The 15,846-nt window shown below is 52.3% G+C and overlaps 6 protein-coding genes across 6 annotated transcripts; 4 read left to right on the forward strand and 2 right to left on the reverse strand.

Annotated features, from left to right (window-relative positions):
* Positions 1-1,274: 1,274 nt before the first annotated feature.
* On the forward strand, positions 1,275-3,962 carry N7458_003485 (uncharacterized protein; the record flags this gene model as incomplete). Its single annotated transcript, XM_056906868.1, has 1 exon — positions 1,275-3,962. One exon carries the CDS (start codon positions 1,275-1,277, stop codon positions 3,960-3,962), a length of 2,688 nt encoding a protein of 895 aa, XP_056770975.1.
* Positions 3,963-4,335: 373 nt separating this feature from the next.
* N7458_003486 (Voldacs domain-containing protein) lies at positions 4,336-5,376 on the reverse strand (the record flags this gene model as incomplete). Its single annotated transcript, XM_056906869.1, has 2 exons — positions 4,336-4,975; positions 5,084-5,376. The coding sequence occupies 2 exons, from the start codon at positions 5,374-5,376 to the stop codon at positions 4,336-4,338; spliced, it is 933 nt and encodes a 310-aa protein (XP_056770976.1).
* A 949-nt stretch (positions 5,377-6,325) lies between these two features.
* On the reverse strand, positions 6,326-6,935 carry N7458_003487 (uncharacterized protein; the record flags this gene model as incomplete). Its single annotated transcript, XM_056906870.1, has 2 exons — positions 6,326-6,849; positions 6,920-6,935. The coding sequence occupies 2 exons, from the start codon at positions 6,933-6,935 to the stop codon at positions 6,326-6,328; spliced, it is 540 nt and encodes a 179-aa protein (XP_056770977.1).
* Positions 6,936-8,086: 1,151 nt separating this feature from the next.
* Positions 8,087-9,578, forward strand: N7458_003488 (class I SAM-dependent methyltransferase; the record flags this gene model as incomplete). The annotated part of the gene is made up of 9 exons (XM_056906871.1): positions 8,087-8,099; positions 8,154-8,295; positions 8,359-8,400; positions 8,456-8,528; positions 8,593-8,633; positions 8,686-8,711; positions 8,771-8,957; positions 9,017-9,445; positions 9,515-9,578. The coding sequence occupies 9 exons, from the start codon at positions 8,087-8,089 to the stop codon at positions 9,576-9,578; spliced, it is 1,017 nt and encodes a 338-aa protein (XP_056770978.1).
* Positions 9,579-10,695: 1,117 nt separating this feature from the next.
* Positions 10,696-12,658, forward strand: N7458_003489 (serine/threonine-protein phosphatase 2B catalytic subunit; the record flags this gene model as incomplete). Its single annotated transcript, XM_056906872.1, has 5 exons — positions 10,696-10,813; positions 10,888-11,219; positions 11,301-11,558; positions 11,624-12,534; positions 12,595-12,658. The coding sequence occupies 5 exons, from the start codon at positions 10,696-10,698 to the stop codon at positions 12,656-12,658; spliced, it is 1,683 nt and encodes a 560-aa protein (XP_056770979.1).
* A 573-nt stretch (positions 12,659-13,231) lies between these two features.
* Positions 13,232-15,268, forward strand: N7458_003490 (uncharacterized protein; the record flags this gene model as incomplete). Its single annotated transcript, XM_056906873.1, has 3 exons — positions 13,232-13,598; positions 13,702-13,837; positions 13,897-15,268. 3 exons carry the CDS (start codon positions 13,232-13,234, stop codon positions 15,266-15,268), a joined length of 1,875 nt encoding a protein of 624 aa, XP_056770980.1.
* Between the last annotated feature and the right edge of the window lie 578 nt (positions 15,269-15,846).

The following is a 15,846-nucleotide window of genomic DNA, read 5'->3' on the forward strand; positions in this document are numbered from 1 at the left end:
TGGTTAAGGCGCTATAAGCTCTGGAGACGCGAAAATTGCATCAATTTAGATCCCGATGGACTCTACTGTCCGATCCCTGCGACGTCTTGATTCCTTGGATGGTTGGATATTGAGGGTTGCTCTCCGAGTAGAACCCCGCGGATGCCCCATTTCTGCCTGAACCATCTGGTGTCGATTCCGTTCTTCGCTTGGGCTTGATCGCTTCCCCATTTCCATGTCGTGCGACTGGTTCGAGGGTGAGTTGGATAGATACTGGTATCCTATCACGATGAACCAATGAATCGAAGCTGTTGCTCTTTTCTGCTCCACTGATTTCCATCCCACGTGATGACCCGCCGTTGTGAGGATACTGTACAGTGTGCTCCAAAGAAGGGGGTGAGCAACAGCTGGAGCAGCGACCCTTTGCCCTGGAATGAACCCAGACGGCTTGGGCAACATCTCGAATGCCAGCTCCAGTGCTACCCCATGGTTCATGAAACTGGGGCTGTCAGTGGCTTGTTTTGTGGCTTGTTTTTGCCATTGACTCGGGGTTTTATTGACACTTACAGTGTGACTGTAGAACCGCTAGTAGTCAACTACTAACCCTGCACAGCAGCTTCGGATCATCACCTTCAATACGACAAGCCAGCGGCCCATGAACAATACTACCCTTATAGCTAACAAGAGTGAATACTCACTTCCATGCAGACACTATAAACCGGCTGGTCATTCTTCTCCGAAGTCACCTTGCCAGGTTAATCGCTACTACATACAGTACAGCCAACATGGTTCCAGGATGCCATCTCCATTCCAACCAGCTTCAAAGGATTTTCATGAACCTGCCATTTGAACACTGAGGTTATCCACTACTGCTGATTTTGGCGACATGTCATTGGCAGCTGGCAGGGCCGGAAGCAAAATGTGGCCGCCAACATTCTTCGCGGCGTCTCGGTGATGTGTGCACATTCCAGGGGACTGGTCAAAATGTTCACATAACAAACCAGCTGCCCCGGACGGGAATGCTCGCGCTTTTCGCACCTGATTCCGTTTTTTGTCTCTTCCAGGTTGTCGTGTTCGTGTTTCTAGTGGTTGCAAGGTCTGTTGGCTTTCTCCAGGCTCTCTTCACCAAGCCCTGGTGCCGCATATCGCATCAAGAGGATCTCCAAGTACACCTTTAGACCTCGCAGCACGATATCAACAACGGATGAACGACTGAGCAAGGTCCTCCCCGCGGATCACGCGTCCTCTGATCCAATTTCAACTCGCAGGTTCATCTCGTCAATCGGGCTGCCGCCATGCTGACCCTAAATGCCGTGGTCGCCATCGCCGCGTCCGCTGCGGCCTTTTTTGTCGTTCTTGGAGTCGTGGTGGTTGTGGTTTGGGTTCGAGTCCGGAAAGAACGACATGCGATGAGAATGCTTGGTCTCAAAGAGGGAGACAATCCTCGCAGCGTCAAAACTTATAATGCGGACACCTTGACTGAGCTCTCTCATCAAGAGGGAAGTGTGTTGAGGGCTCATGGACAGCTGCCATACGGAAAACCGTCCGAATGGGGTAAATTGGAATCACGGGAGACTCTTTTACGCCCAAACCGCGAACCTGAATCCTCCTGGCCTCTCATGGAGAGGGCAAGATCGCTTCGTAATTCGATTCGCAGGGCCAGATCGAAACGCTTCACCAAGGGTGGGCTTCGGCGCATGGGATCAATGGCTACCGTTAGCGAGATGATGCCCAGCCCAACGAGGAGGTCGAAAGACGATATCCCTCTATCTGCTGTTGAGGGAATCTTGGAGCTACCAGCAGAGCGAACCCCGCGACAAACGCCAGAAATTCCCAGAGAAGAACAGGGTTTCCATCTAGGAATGCGGCCCATGTCTCCTGCGTCTGCTTGGCCTCCTCCAGCCCAGCAACAGCGCGTATTCCCTGTATTGGACAACATTATCTCGCAAGATCTGTTTGACCCACCTCCAATGATCTTCGAGGAGTCGCCCACTCGAATTCGCCGCGGGAGTATCGTCAGTCAAACTGCAGGACATGTCCCAGACCAGTCTATTCCTCCTCCGCCACCTCCAGCCGCGTTTCCCCAGGAGCGGTTCAGCTACTTGCGAAACGACTCGTTTATGCGTCTGTCTTCAATGAGTCTTGACACAACCAACAGCTCAATTCTGGATGATGGTAGAAATGGGCCACGGTCTGCTGACACCGACCTCACCTCGCCCACCTTTCCATCAGGTGGCACATTTGTCCCTTTTAGCGCCAATGATGTTGGTGTTAAAAATGGCCGCCGGAGTTTCATCGCTGCCAACACCTCAATGCCACCCAATTTCCTCACGCGCTCCTCGTCGAGCGCTGATGGTCAAAGGAAGACGTCGGGAGAAGCTATGTCGCCCCGTCGCAGCATGACTACAGCGTCTCGAAACCCAAGCAATGCAAGCAATCGTTCTAACGCTCTGCCTCGCCGCAGTGAATCTCTGTCATCAACCGCTCCGCAGAGGAACTCGTCACTTCGTGTTGGAGCCCCAGGGTCAATGGCAGCATATCAGAATGGCAACAGGACCTCTTGGCGATCACCTACCCCAAATTTGGCGCATGCACCACACCTCGGCCAATTCCAGCAGCCACCCCCGGGCTACGAGAGTGAGCAATTCGACAATGATCCATTCTATGGAGGCTCCCCAGCTTCCAATGGCACGCTATTCTCTGTCGGTTCTCCCAGTCAGCCACCTACTTACATGCCGCAAAGTCCGATGCAACGCTCATCGCTTTCCATCAAGGGACCACTCCCATCAGCGCTCAAAGGTTCCAATTCGCAGCGGAAGAGCAAGGGACACAGACGCCAGAACTGCGTTCGTATCTCAATTCATCCGCCCATGACTTTCGGAGGCCCGGCCTTCGTTCCTACTGTGGAGGAGGAACCTGAAGATCTGGATGCCATGGAAGAACTAGATCTGCGTGAAAGTGCCATCAATGGCACATCAAAATCGCAGCCCTCCATATCTACGAATTCGCCATCTCCCCTGCCCCTTTCGAAACGTGGAAGTGGTAGTCGTCGTACAAAACCAGTGATTTCAGCACCAAGCTCACTCGGTCCTTTGGCTGAAGAGCCGCAACCTACATTGCATACTCGAACTCCGTCTAAAAAACGAAAGAAGGCTCCCACCGACAACCCAGATGATACGCCCGTCCTCGCCCCCAAAAGTCACGCTTTACCTGGTATCTTCACCTCTCTCCCTCCCGCCCGTGAGGTAAATCTTTCTCATACACCTTCACCTGATCGAGAACCGACAGCCTGGGCAGTTTGCGAAGTTCCATCCCCAACAACCCTCGAGAACTCATCCGGGATCAGCACTGGAAGCCCTCGACGCCCACCTCTCAAAGGACCGCGCACGCAACCAGGCAAGCCAAGCCGCAGGAACTCGACACAAGCTCCACACCCGAAGACTACTGAGCCATTGATGGGACCTACCTCATCTGCAGGTCTCCCACTAATCACCGGCACCCAGGGCAGCGACTGGCGAAAGGCAACAGAGTCACCGCGTCGCACAGAAACAGACACAATCAACGGGTCATTCCGGAGGAACCGCGACTCACAAGGCTCCCTAGACAGCGGCCTCGATTCATCAATGCGTCCTATCTCACCCGTCTACGGCTCCAAATGCTCCACCGTACGCGACAAGGTGACTATCTGGGAAGATGCCAATCGCAGCGCATCACCGCCCAAGCTCGCCGCGACGCAATTCGGAGCAGGATATACCTTCCAACTCGATACCAATCTCTCGCCTACGCATGCCAAAAGTAGTGTCCCGCGGTCACTTTCTAAGAGTGGATATCAATCGCCTGTCCGCATTTCTGGGCGTGCGCCACCAACCCCGACATCTGCGCGGCGTGGTATGACGACTCCTAATGGAAAGGGACTTGGGATTGGGGTTACCTGTGCGACGCCGGTCAGTCTTTATGATGGCGATGGGTTCTTGAAGGAGTAGCTTGGTTCGGTTTGGTTTGGTGGTAATTGCACGGCGGTTGTCTGCTAATATTTTGGCGCAGGTGTTTCCTGGGATTTTATAATTTTTCGTTGATTCTTGTATTCAAAAGCCTTATACCTTCCTTTTTCTGTCTTATTGGCCTGGAGCATTTGGTTTCGATTCTACTTTCTTTCGTCTTATGCATTCCCCTATGTACCTTTTCATGTGTCACGTTCTGCGTTGATATCCACCTAAGTAGTCGTAATTAAATGCTAATCGATTATAATGCCTTCGAATCACTGCGTAGAAAATCAATATTTTATGATAATTCTTAATCTCTTCTGACTTTGCACAATCCCAAGCTAACTATCTATATTCATGACCTAGGATACAATCAATCCGTCCTCCGCCACTTGGTCTCCTCACCCTCTTCCTCCTCCCCATCCCGTCCCTCTCCCTCCCCATCTTCCTCCTCCCTTGCCCTCACAGTCCCAGCACCAGGACCCAACCCAGGGAACGAAGGCGGCTCACCGTCCCCAATCCAATTCCCCTCCTCATCAAAGAACTCATGCATATTATCCGCCGTAATCCACCCAGAACTGCCATCCACAGGCGGCGGCAAATCCCCATCCAACGAGCCCATCCCCTCCTGCCCAAACTGGAAGAACGAAGGCTTCGACTCCTCATCCTCGTCATCCTCATCGCCCGGTTCCACAGGGTCAGGGTGCAGGTTTGAGCATGCGGAGACAGCGTTGTACAGCGTCTGCATGGGGGTTTCTGTCGGCTCGCCGCTTGATTCTTGCTCTGTGCGCTGTTCGGCGGTGAGTTCTGGTGGGACGAGTGTCATTGTGATGCATTGTTCTTCGTCGTCTTCGGAGGTGGGCGCGGTAGGCGTTGCGATTTGCATGTATAGGCCTTGGACTTCGGTGTCGGTCGCACCGGGGACACGGAGCCGTTGGATTGCATGGAGTGAGATTGATGGGTAGGGGATTGAAATGCCCGTTGAGGCGGAAGGGGAGTACAGGAGGAATTTCCTAGGAAGGGATACGTTAGCTTCGTCCTGGACATGCAGCGACAAGGACCGGAGACTGTTCAAGCTATGCTTGATACAGCTTGGTTCGCAAAGGTTTGGTAGAACTTACTCAGATGTGACCCAAGTATCCACGCCCTCAATGGCAATCTCAGGACCCTCGTCGTCACCCTCTTCCTGCGCCGCGTTCGAAGCACTGGCCCCATTGGTAGAGGCGCTCTCTCCGCGCAGCGCATTCAGAGCCGGTGTAGCGAGCAGATCACGCTCCAGGATTACGACTTTGCATCGCTCGCGGTGGTAGTAGAGAACGGGCGGTCCGCTGTGGAACGAGCTCGGAGTTCGCGACTGGTGCTCGGCGATGGTGACGAAGCTGGATGCTTCTGGGGATGTTTGGAGGACCTCCATAGTGATTCTGTAGACTCAATTCCTTTTCGTTGGAGAAAATCTTGGGTTTCTTGAGGGGCTGAAGGTGTGGTGGTGCAGGTGGTGTGTTGCGGAAAAAGCTGGGAGGAGCTGTCGGCGGAGGGGCAGTTTTGCTTCCGTGGTTCCGCTCGTTGGCCGCTATTAGCTTAGCTCAAGTACTACCTACAGCTCTTGTTTGGAGGTAATAGAAGTTAGACATATATAGACTCTCCAGTGAAAGAACTTACAACTTACAATATGTGCCGGGACTTTATGTTTATATTTGGATTAACTGTTTCTCTTCTACCTTTTGGTATCCCTCGTGTGTAGGTCGAGGTCGCGGATATATATACTGTCAAGTTGTCCCAGCATCCGCGGTGTAATCCAGCGGATGAAAACGTTGGAAGTCTACCTTAACCTTAAATTTCATAAAATCTAGGTAGCGGTTTAGAATGAATGGAGCCAGGTAATTTAGTATTGGTTGAGTCAAAGAGAATGAAATTTCTCTACGCAATTTGTGACCACGGCCTGTCTAATTTGTCTAACAGTTTCAAAGCACACAGGCTGGCAGGAGGCACGATGTACGGCTGGAATGTAGGAGTGGCGGATGCTTTGGAGCTCCCAAGTGGGTCCTGGCGACGAACACACATGCGGGCGAAATTCAACCCAGGACTATGTCCAATGAGAAGGCTACCATCGAGTCAAGATGCCTGGCCATGATGTAACAGCCATCTATTGACCAGCGAAGTACATCTCAATGTGCGCCAATCTTGAGCTCGCACGTGACGGTATACTTCGTGTCCAACCGAAGTGATCCTTTTCTAGGCGATCCAATATAGTCCTGCCAGATAGGAAGTGCGTTCTCGTGGTGTTTCATCGAGGCCTTGGTGATGGCATTGACGTGATGCCGTCTTGTTGCAGAAGATATGCCGATGCAGCATTATCTCGATGCTCATTTCACGCCCAGTCCACCAAATGCTCGATCCAATTCCTCGCCTTCGTCTCGAGGCACCATAGCGGGCAGAGTCGAGGACCCTTGATCAGCGGAAATGCTATCCAACAGGCTCCCACCCTGATCGGCCGTGGACGCAGCAGACCCTCCAGCTCTGCTCGGCTGCAGCAATTTCTCGTCTCGATCTAGCCAACCCGGTGCAACCCGGCGCTTTTCAGCGAGTTCCCGCTGTCGAATGGCTTCCTCCCAAACTTTGATTGCAGTCTCCGCCTCAGATCGGGTCTTCTTCAAGTGTTGTTCGAGAGACTGGCAGGAAGCGAGGATCTCGTCTGGGTGGGCTGCATGTTCACCGCTGGAGGAGAACACATATCGGGCTTTGGAGTCTGGGTTGCTTGGATCGACCAGTACTGATTGTGGGAGAGTTGAGGGAACTGATTTGTAGGTATAGGGTAGGGTGACTGAGGCGGGGAGATTGATGAAGGGCGAAACGGTTAGAGGGACCTGGGCTAGGAGGAGGTGGGGACCTATAAGCGTTGGGGATGAGTACGGGACGAGCAATGATAAAGAAGCAGGGATCAATGAAGGGTCACCTACGGTATGAGTCGTACATGACGAGAGATTTGGATCGTTGTCACTATGCTAGTGAGGCAAGGGACCTAGGCGTTGACAATGCGGAGAGCAATCGCAATGACGCCGTTCACCGCCCCCACCTCAGATCCCGCTTTCCACTTTCCCCCCCCAATCCCCGATACTCTTAAACAGAAAGACGACCTGGACTGACTAAGATCTGTTTAGTGCTTTCAACCATGCTAATCACATTTGAATGCAGCCACCTTACTGCCACCTTGGTGGATATTACCTGACTCGATGCATGTTCTTTGTTGAATTCTCGCACGAGACAGACGCCTTGTTGCTTTCCCAGGGACTAGACGTGCAAGGGCATGCAACAGGCCCGTTTCTACCAATGTGACGGCAGCTCCAAACCAGCGAGATCCGATCGGCTCCATGAGCCATTTTTGGATATCACACACATTCACGCAAGGTCGTTCGACGAACTCTTCTTACTCGCTCGCTCTATTTCGAAAGGGACTTAAGTGGATGCGTATTCCGTTTTAAGGATTCTACAGCAGAATAACGGTATAATCATCATGTTCAACTTAGACTGTCGTTATGTACTATAGCATTTCGATCAATCAGTGCCTCATCCGTGAGCTAAGCGCAGAACCTGGTCAGGTTCCGAGACTCCTGTCTATTCAAGTTTAGCTACTGTAGATTCCGAGTCCCACTACAAGACGAAGCACTTTCATTCGTCTCTTTCTAATCCCTGTTCCATGATGCCTGCCCTCCAGCCGTGATTCAGTGTGGGTTTCTGCGTTGGTCTGCGTTAGAGAAGAGTCCCTTTCATTCGCCGTACGTCGCGGATCCGCCACCAACAGTTAACGCTGCCCTTTGGTGGATCTGATTTTCGATTAGGTAGACGGGTTCCTTGCCCCGCAGGCTTAGCCTCGAATAACACACATGAGTTATTCGTCGTCACAATTTTCTTTGTTCATGTGGTTGGATCATGGATCTTTCTTGACCCCTGCTACAATTACTCTCACCTTCTTATGCTCGAGAGCTGCCCTCCATGAGAAAAGACATTATCGCTCCTGTTCGTAGGGCTAGTGACCAGTGGCTAGTGGTGCTTGCTAACCATGTCTTTTTCTTTCGTCTCTGAGCAGGACACAGATCTGCATTTCGCCAAAGATAATCACAATCCCGATGATTGGAAATCGTATGCTATTCCAGCGAGTTGTACATTTACTCGATTACTAACAAAAGGCTATAGAGAAACAACGTCTCTTGCATCGGCCATCTGCAAAGGGGTGGTGGAGAATGGTCGAAGGTAAGGCAGTCGCACTCCTACTATCAAAACAGGGGATTGCTCACCAGAAGCATAGATATCAAACACTAAGGGACAGGGGCTCCCAGTAGGTGAAAAGAGACTATTTGATGTATTGCTATGAGAACTACCTAATGATGAAATTTTGCAGTGTGCCATCCGACGAGCAGATGTTCGAGACCTACGAAGCTTCGTACGGTTCTCTCGAGCCTAAAGATGGAAGAATTTCTCCAAACTAATTTTGCTAGGCATCTTCTTGCATTCATAATAGATTCGCATGCAGAGAACCCGCTTTTTCAGGCGCCAGTGACAAAACCAAAGGTTTGTAGTAACGAACCCCGGCTCATCGAACCCCGCTCTGAAAACCAATACTAACAATACCAAGCATATCCTGGATATTGGAACAGGGAAGGGCTCATGGGCCGTGTTAGTGTTCTACACAATCTGCATATAAGAATGACGACTGAAAGCAATCCAGAGACGTCGCCGATCTGTTTCCTGAAGGTAGAGCCTGCGACCACTACCCGATACTCTCCTCTCTCTAACGATCGACTCCCAAATAGTAACTGTCCGCGGTGTAGACCTTTTCCCGCCCCCTGTCAATTGGATACCACCGAATTGTATCCTTGAAGTCGACGATATTCTCCAGCCATGGACGTGGCGTGATCCATTTGACTTGGTGCATCTGAGATTACTTGATGCCGCGTTTACTCTCGAAGAGACTGATCAATTATACCAACAATGCTACAGGTAAGAGCCTGATCTGAGCCACTATTGAGATTCTTAGCCCATACTGATATGCCCTATAGCCACCTCCAACCGGGTGGATGGATCGAACAGCTCGAGATGAGCTCCTTCATCGAATGCGATGATGGCAGTGCCCCCGAGGACAGCATCCTATTCGACTGGGGAACCAGATTAACGAAGGCAGCCGACAAAGAAAACCGACCCCTCGGAATCATGCGAACTTTCGGAGAGTCAATCGAAAAGGCAGGATTTGTGGATACTAAAACGAAGGATTATAAATGGCCCATTGGCCCGTGGCCAAAGGACAAGACTCTCAAAGAAGCGGGTGCTGTCAACTATCAGCACTGGCTGATTGGGATGGAAGGGTATAGTATGTGGCTGTTGACTAAATATGGGGATCCAGTACCATGGACGAAGGAGGAGGTGCAGGTTTATGTGGCACAGATGCGGAAGGAGTTGTCTAATCCTCGGATTCATGTTTACCATAGGGCGTAAGTTTGCTCTGTTCTTGCTGTCGGCTTAGCTGGGTTGGGTTCATTTTTGAGTTAACAATGTGATAGGAGGAGAATTTGGGCTAGAAAGCCCACGGATGATGAGTGGGTTAAAGTGGAATCTATCCCTTAAGATCGCCTTTTCTGCTCTTCTGTTTAGAGCTTGAACCGCAATACGTGAACAGCGAATCCTTGAATGACGAAGTCATGGTTGTTGCATAGTCGAGTCTCCATGTCGATAGTAGCCTGCCCACTTAGTGTCTACATAGGCAGCATAGTTGGGCAACGATCCATAGAAGTACCAAAGATTAGCTGTCAACTGCACAGTATCCAGGTCTCACCTTACAAGGCTGGAGATTCCCGATAGGCGCTAATTCTTCGTGGATTATTAGCATCTAGCACCGATCGGGCCTAGTTCGCGACATCCACAAAAGGGGCATAACAAGACTAGTAAGATGATGCCTAAAAGCTCGTCATTTCGAAGATGCAAGGTATATTGTAAGTTCCGTAGCTTTATGAAGGGTAAACTATGGTCGGTGGAGTGTTTCAAAGCGGCTGCCGGGGCATCTTCAGGGATTGACTGGTTCGTTTCTGGGGAAGCTTTCCAGTCTTGGGCCCTTCAGGGACTAGTCTCTGCCTGAGGCCACGGGTGCCCTTCTTACGTGATAACCAACTTGAGCTTCTCACGAAGGTGAAATGACAGTCATACTGTAGCAGACATGGATAAGGCGATGCTCAACTGGTTCTCATTTGATCACCTCGTTGATCATTTGCCCAGTTGATCTTCCCCTCAGGTTCATCAACCGGGGCCGGGGTTGATCAGGATCGTGGCCCACTCAGTCCAGAGTTTGGCCACCAGTTCACCAGTTCACCAGTCCACTTGGTGGGAGTTGGCCTACCCCCCAAGCGGCTGAGCCCAGCCCGCTTATCCAATTTGTTTCTCTTTTTCCCATTTCTTAACTTCACCTTTCCCCATCCCACGCGACTCTTTCCCCCAAACACCGACCTTGTCTATCTGCGGGACCGATTCACCCCTCTCTGAACTCTCTGGGCGTCTTGAATTGCTCTCATCTCTTTCTTCCCTCACGGGGACTCTATCCCGCCCAGTGACAAACCCCGCCACGTCTCCCGCGGTCCTATCTCCCCCCCCCGCCTCCCTCTTCTCCTTCGTTGACCCTCCCCCTCCCCCTCCCCCCCTTACCTCCGATTCCCGAGACTCTCAAGGTCCTAAATACCATTAACCGCCCAAGATGGATCGGAACCTCGCGCGCGCGGTGACCGAGAAGAAGCCGGTCCCCGAGATCGATTTCACATTGCACACCATGGAGGATGGCACGCAGGTCTCTACGATGGAGCGGGTAGTCAAAGGTAAAGGCTTCATACGTCTCGATTACTTCCGCTGTATCGTAATCCGATCGCTAACGCGGAGTTTGAGGAATTAGAGGTCCAAGCGCCGGCCCTGAGCACTCCTCCGGATGACATGTTTTGGTCCCCCGAAGACCCATCCAAGCCCAACCTCCAGTACCTTAAGCAGCATCTCTATCGCGAAGGTCGTCTCACCGAGGAGCAGGCACTATGGATTATCCACGCTGGTACCGAGGTTCTGCGGTCGGAGCCCAATCTTTTGGAGATGGATGCTCCAATTACCGTCTGTGGTGATGTTCACGGTCAATACTATGATTTGATGAAGCTGTTCGAGGTTGGCGGCGACCCCTCGGAGACGCGCTATCTATTTTTGGGTGATTACGTCGACCGCGGTTACTTCAGTATTGAGGTATGTTCCCCCAAGTATGGGCAATTGTCGGAGATTTGCGTGGCGCCCAGGAGGCTAATAGTTGGTGATGGTTGATTGCAGTGCGTTCTGTACCTTTGGGCGCTAAAGATCTGGTATCCCGACTCGCTTTGGCTGCTGCGGGGTAATCACGAGTGTCGCCACTTGACAGACTACTTCACATTCAAGCTCGAGTGTAAACACAAGTATAGCGAGCGGATCTATGAGGCTTGCATCGAATCCTTCTGTTCTCTGCCGCTGGCGGCGGTCATGAACAAGCAATTCCTCTGCATCCACGGTGGTCTCAGCCCGGAGCTGCACACCCTCGAGGATATCAAGGCCGTAAGTTAATGGCGGTGGTCCAGCTGATATAGCGCGATGTTGATACTAACACTGGCCACGCACAGATCGATCGTTTCCGCGAACCCCCTACCCACGGTTTGATGTGTGACATTCTCTGGGCTGATCCTCTGGAGGAATTCGGCCAGGAAAAGACTGGCGATTTCTTCATTCACAACAGTGTTCGCGGCTGCTCTTATTTCTTCTCTTACCCCGCCGCATGCGCTTTCCTGGAGAAGAACAACCTGCTTTCGATCATTCGCGCTCACGAGGCTCAGGATGCCGGTTACCGTATGTATAGGAAGACACGGACAACCGGCTTCCCGAGTGTGATGACTATCTTCAGCGCTCCCAACTACCTCGATGTGTACAACAACAAAGCCGCCGTGCTAAAGTACGAGAATAACGTCATGAACATTCGGCAATTCAATTGCACCCCGCATCCCTACTGGCTGCCGAACTTCATGGATGTCTTTACCTGGTCTCTGCCATTCGTTGGTGAGAAGATTACCGATATGCTGATCGCCATTCTCAACACTTGCTCGAAGGAAGAATTGGAAGAGGACGACACCCCGGTGACCACTTCGCCGACTGGCCCATCGTCCCCTCCCTTGCCCATGGACACCGAGTCCAGCGAGTTCAAGCGCCGGGCCATCAAGAACAAGATTCTTGCTATCGGTCGTCTGTCGCGTGTCTTCCAGGTTCTCCGTGAACAGTCCGAGAGTGTCAGTGAACTGAAGACCGCAGCCGGCGGCCGTCTCCCGGCAGGTACCCTTATGCTGGGTGCCGAGGGTATCAAGCAGGCCATCCACAACTTCGAAGATGCCCGAAAGGTTGATCTGCAGAACGAGCGTCTGCCTCCTAGCCAGGAGGAAGTTTACCAGAAGAGCGAGGCCGAGCACAAGGCAGCCATGCAGCGCGCTCAGCACGAGGCAGACAATGACGCCGGGCTAGCGACCATCGCCAGGCGGATTTCCATGTAAGAAGTCACAGAACACATCCTGACCAGCACTAAGACACAGACTAACCGAGTTACTAGGACCGCCGGCGCCGGTCGTAATCGCCGCCAGCGCGATTCACGCGATTCCAACAAGGAGGCCTGAGATTTGGCCATGGGATTAGTTTGACCTGATATAACGACACGATCTACGCATTTCCCCTCCCCCTTGCCCCTCTCCAGCGCATGTCCTTCCCTCCCTCCCTTCTGCCACGACATGATCGAGATGATACCCTGATCTATCTACTTGGTCCTTCCACTTCGCCAGGCTATTTCAACATGTGTGGGTGTGCCATAATACACGGTGCTCTCAGCATGGCTCCCGAACAAGCTGTGTGATTACTTGTCTTGGGTCTGTTTTGTTTCAGAGACCGAGTAGATCTCCATTTTGTAGCCAGGCGCAATGCTGGTCTCGGATCCAAGGCGCGAAAAAAGAATATCATGTAATGATGGCCTAATTTAGCACAATTTGTTCAATTCGTACATAACTGTTCCAGATCTTATTTATGGTGTAGCACACCTTCCCTCTGTAGATCCGCCATTAAACAGGTCTGTGGTGGCCGGTGGAGCACCGCCAAGCCCGAATGGCCTGCCTTCACTTCCCGACCTCATCCTCTCCATCCACCGGCCCAGGCTAATCTCTCCGCGGACGCTCCCAGCACCCTCACATAGCGCCGCAATGCCCGCGAAACTGCGCAATGCGCTCCAACGGAGCCTATCGCGCCCTCTAGACAGCACCGGTGTCTTCTACTGCCCTTCCTGCTCAACCTGGCGCCGAGCGCTCTCAACGCGTGCCGCCAGCAACGCCAAAATCGAGACTACGCGCCGAAACCCTCACCTCCTACATACTGTGCCGAACAGTCGCACTCGGCCTTTCACAACGTCACCTGCTATCTCTGCGGGCAAGACAGTTCCACCGCGGTTCAAGGAGTTGTATGATGCTTTGAGTGGAGTCAAAGATGCGGCTATCGAGCAGGTTAGCGTGAGTCGGTTGTCGCTTGCACTGCGTGGGTTGGAGTCGGAGGAGCCTTTGATTCGCGTTGCTGGTAAGTAATTTTATGTTTGGGGAGCTCTGAGCCTAATTGGTCCCTTACCTTGGCTCGTCTCTTGTCATTGAACCTGGCAGCTGATTCTTGCTTTTGTGTTTAGTACTCGGTTTGGATAATGCAGATGCTGCGCGCAAGTTGGTTCGGCTGCTTCTGGCTGACCCCTTGGGCCCACGGGAGAGCTGGGAAGATATACTGGAGGGCTACGACTCTGACCCTGCGCGGGGACTGCTCATTCGGTACGTTGCAGCTTGTTACTCTGGTTTTTGCAACTCACTAACCACACTTGATTGCACAGCTACGGCGAGGTCTCCGAGTCTATCCCAAATGATCTCCTGCCTACCATCGCGGTCCGTTCGCCTATCCTGAAAAAGGGTAATCTTGAAATTCTCGTTAGCTCTATTGGCTCTGAGCCAGACACATCCAGTGCAGCTCTATCTGCCGAGTCGTTCCTCGTGCCGAACGTCACCATTCAAACATCACACTCTGGGCGGCAAAATGTCGTACGATATCCGGTGCATCGCAGTATCATTTGCGGCACTGGTGTCGATGGCATGCTTGCTTTTAGTACATTGATGGGTCGGTCAAATCTGCAGAATGAGGTAGCATCCGTACGCGGTGCCATCGAGCTTTCCGTGGCAGATCAAAAACGTGGCAGTGATCGTCTGTCCTTTGTTGATCTTGAACGTGCGACTACGGCCTTGAACAAAATTCGTGAGTCCGTTCAAAATGCCTCTGCATACGAGCGCGGATGGAATGGTAGCGGCGTGCAGCCTGTCATCGATTGGCTTTCAACAACTTCTCAAGCAGCGAGCAAAGAAGCTCTGAACCCTGCACTCGCTCCCCTCGTTGAGTCATTACTTGATGCTGCTGAGCAGGGAGTCGTTATTAGGGACGCCGAGGCGCTTCACAACCAGTCAGCAGGTGTCACTCCTCCCGAGGTCCGCTCTCAGCTTGAGAACGGAATCAGTACGTGGGCGGAGCAAGCACACTCTGAGTTACGCAGCTCGCTGGAAGCAGGCTTTGCCAGTCCACGCTGGCGCGGCCTAGCATGGTGGAAGCTCTTTTGGCGCGTCGACGACGTGAGTATGATCACGTCCGAGATCCTGGATAAGCGATTCCTGCACCGCGCAGAGCGCGAAGTCATCTGGACGTCTGGCAAGTACCAGCAGGCTGGCCTGCTGGAGGAAGCCTCTGCTTCTGCCGGATCCGAGTCCACCTCCGAGACTGTCCCTGCCAAGTCGACTCCGCCTCCCTGGCCAACCCAGATCCCCGAAATGCGCCACAAGCTTCTCACTACCACCGTCCCCTCCCTCCAGGCCCTCGCACAGAGCCTCGTCCTCTTCAGCATCTCCACCACGACGCTGACCTCCCTCCTCTCCGCTCTTACATATGTCTCCGTACCGTCCGCCTCGGTCTACGAATCTTGTACCCTGGCTACGATCGGTCTTATCTACTCGCTGCGCCGCCAGCAGAAGAAGTGGGATGTCGCGCGAGACTTCTGGGAGGAAGAAGTTCGCGATGAAGGCCGCACGGCACTGCTGGAGACAGAGGCGCTTTTGCGTAAGATTGCGCGTGAGGGTGGTAAGGATCTTGAAGACTTGTCTGATCACCGGACGCGGGAGTTGATTGCGCGTGCCAGAAAGGCTCTGGAAAGTGTTAGAGCTTGAATGGGTCCTGGGATGGAGAGATGTGATCCCTAACTATGTATATTTAACCGTGATTTTAGATAGACGTCGTTCTAGATGTACAATCTACTCTGCTATGTGCTATGGCCGGGGTTCTAGTAGATTCGTGGAAGTCCCTATCACTAGTGATAAATTCCCGGTTGTATCACGTACTTACATCGATAAATGTCTTACATTAGCCCTAGTGACCCCTCCGGCTGCAGGGTCCAGACAGCCCGTCAGCGCCATCTTAAGGATGTATCAGTAGCATCCTTTTGTTATATACCCACTAAAGAAGTGCAGTCCCTGATTCCTAGATTACTATTCCGCAGGAAGTCCCACCACGCCTTCCCTTTTCCGAAGCGGAGCAACTTTCGCTAAACTATGCAGAGTGCTATGTGCAGTCAGCAGCAGTATGTACTAGTTGATCCCGGCAATGCCAAGAGAAGACACATAGTCGTGATGTCGCCACGATTCAGAGTTAAAGAAAGTCCGGGGATTTTGGATCGAGATGGTCCGCCTAGCCTAGATAGATTTAGAGTCCGGGCCATGCTTAGGATGCCTTGACTGACCTGTTTTAA

This window comes from Penicillium daleae (assembly GCF_028827525.1).
Source record: "Penicillium daleae strain IBT 16125 chromosome Unknown utg000002l_segment0_segment0, whole genome shotgun sequence".
Lineage (NCBI taxonomy): Eukaryota > Fungi > Ascomycota > Eurotiomycetes > Eurotiales > Aspergillaceae > Penicillium > Penicillium daleae.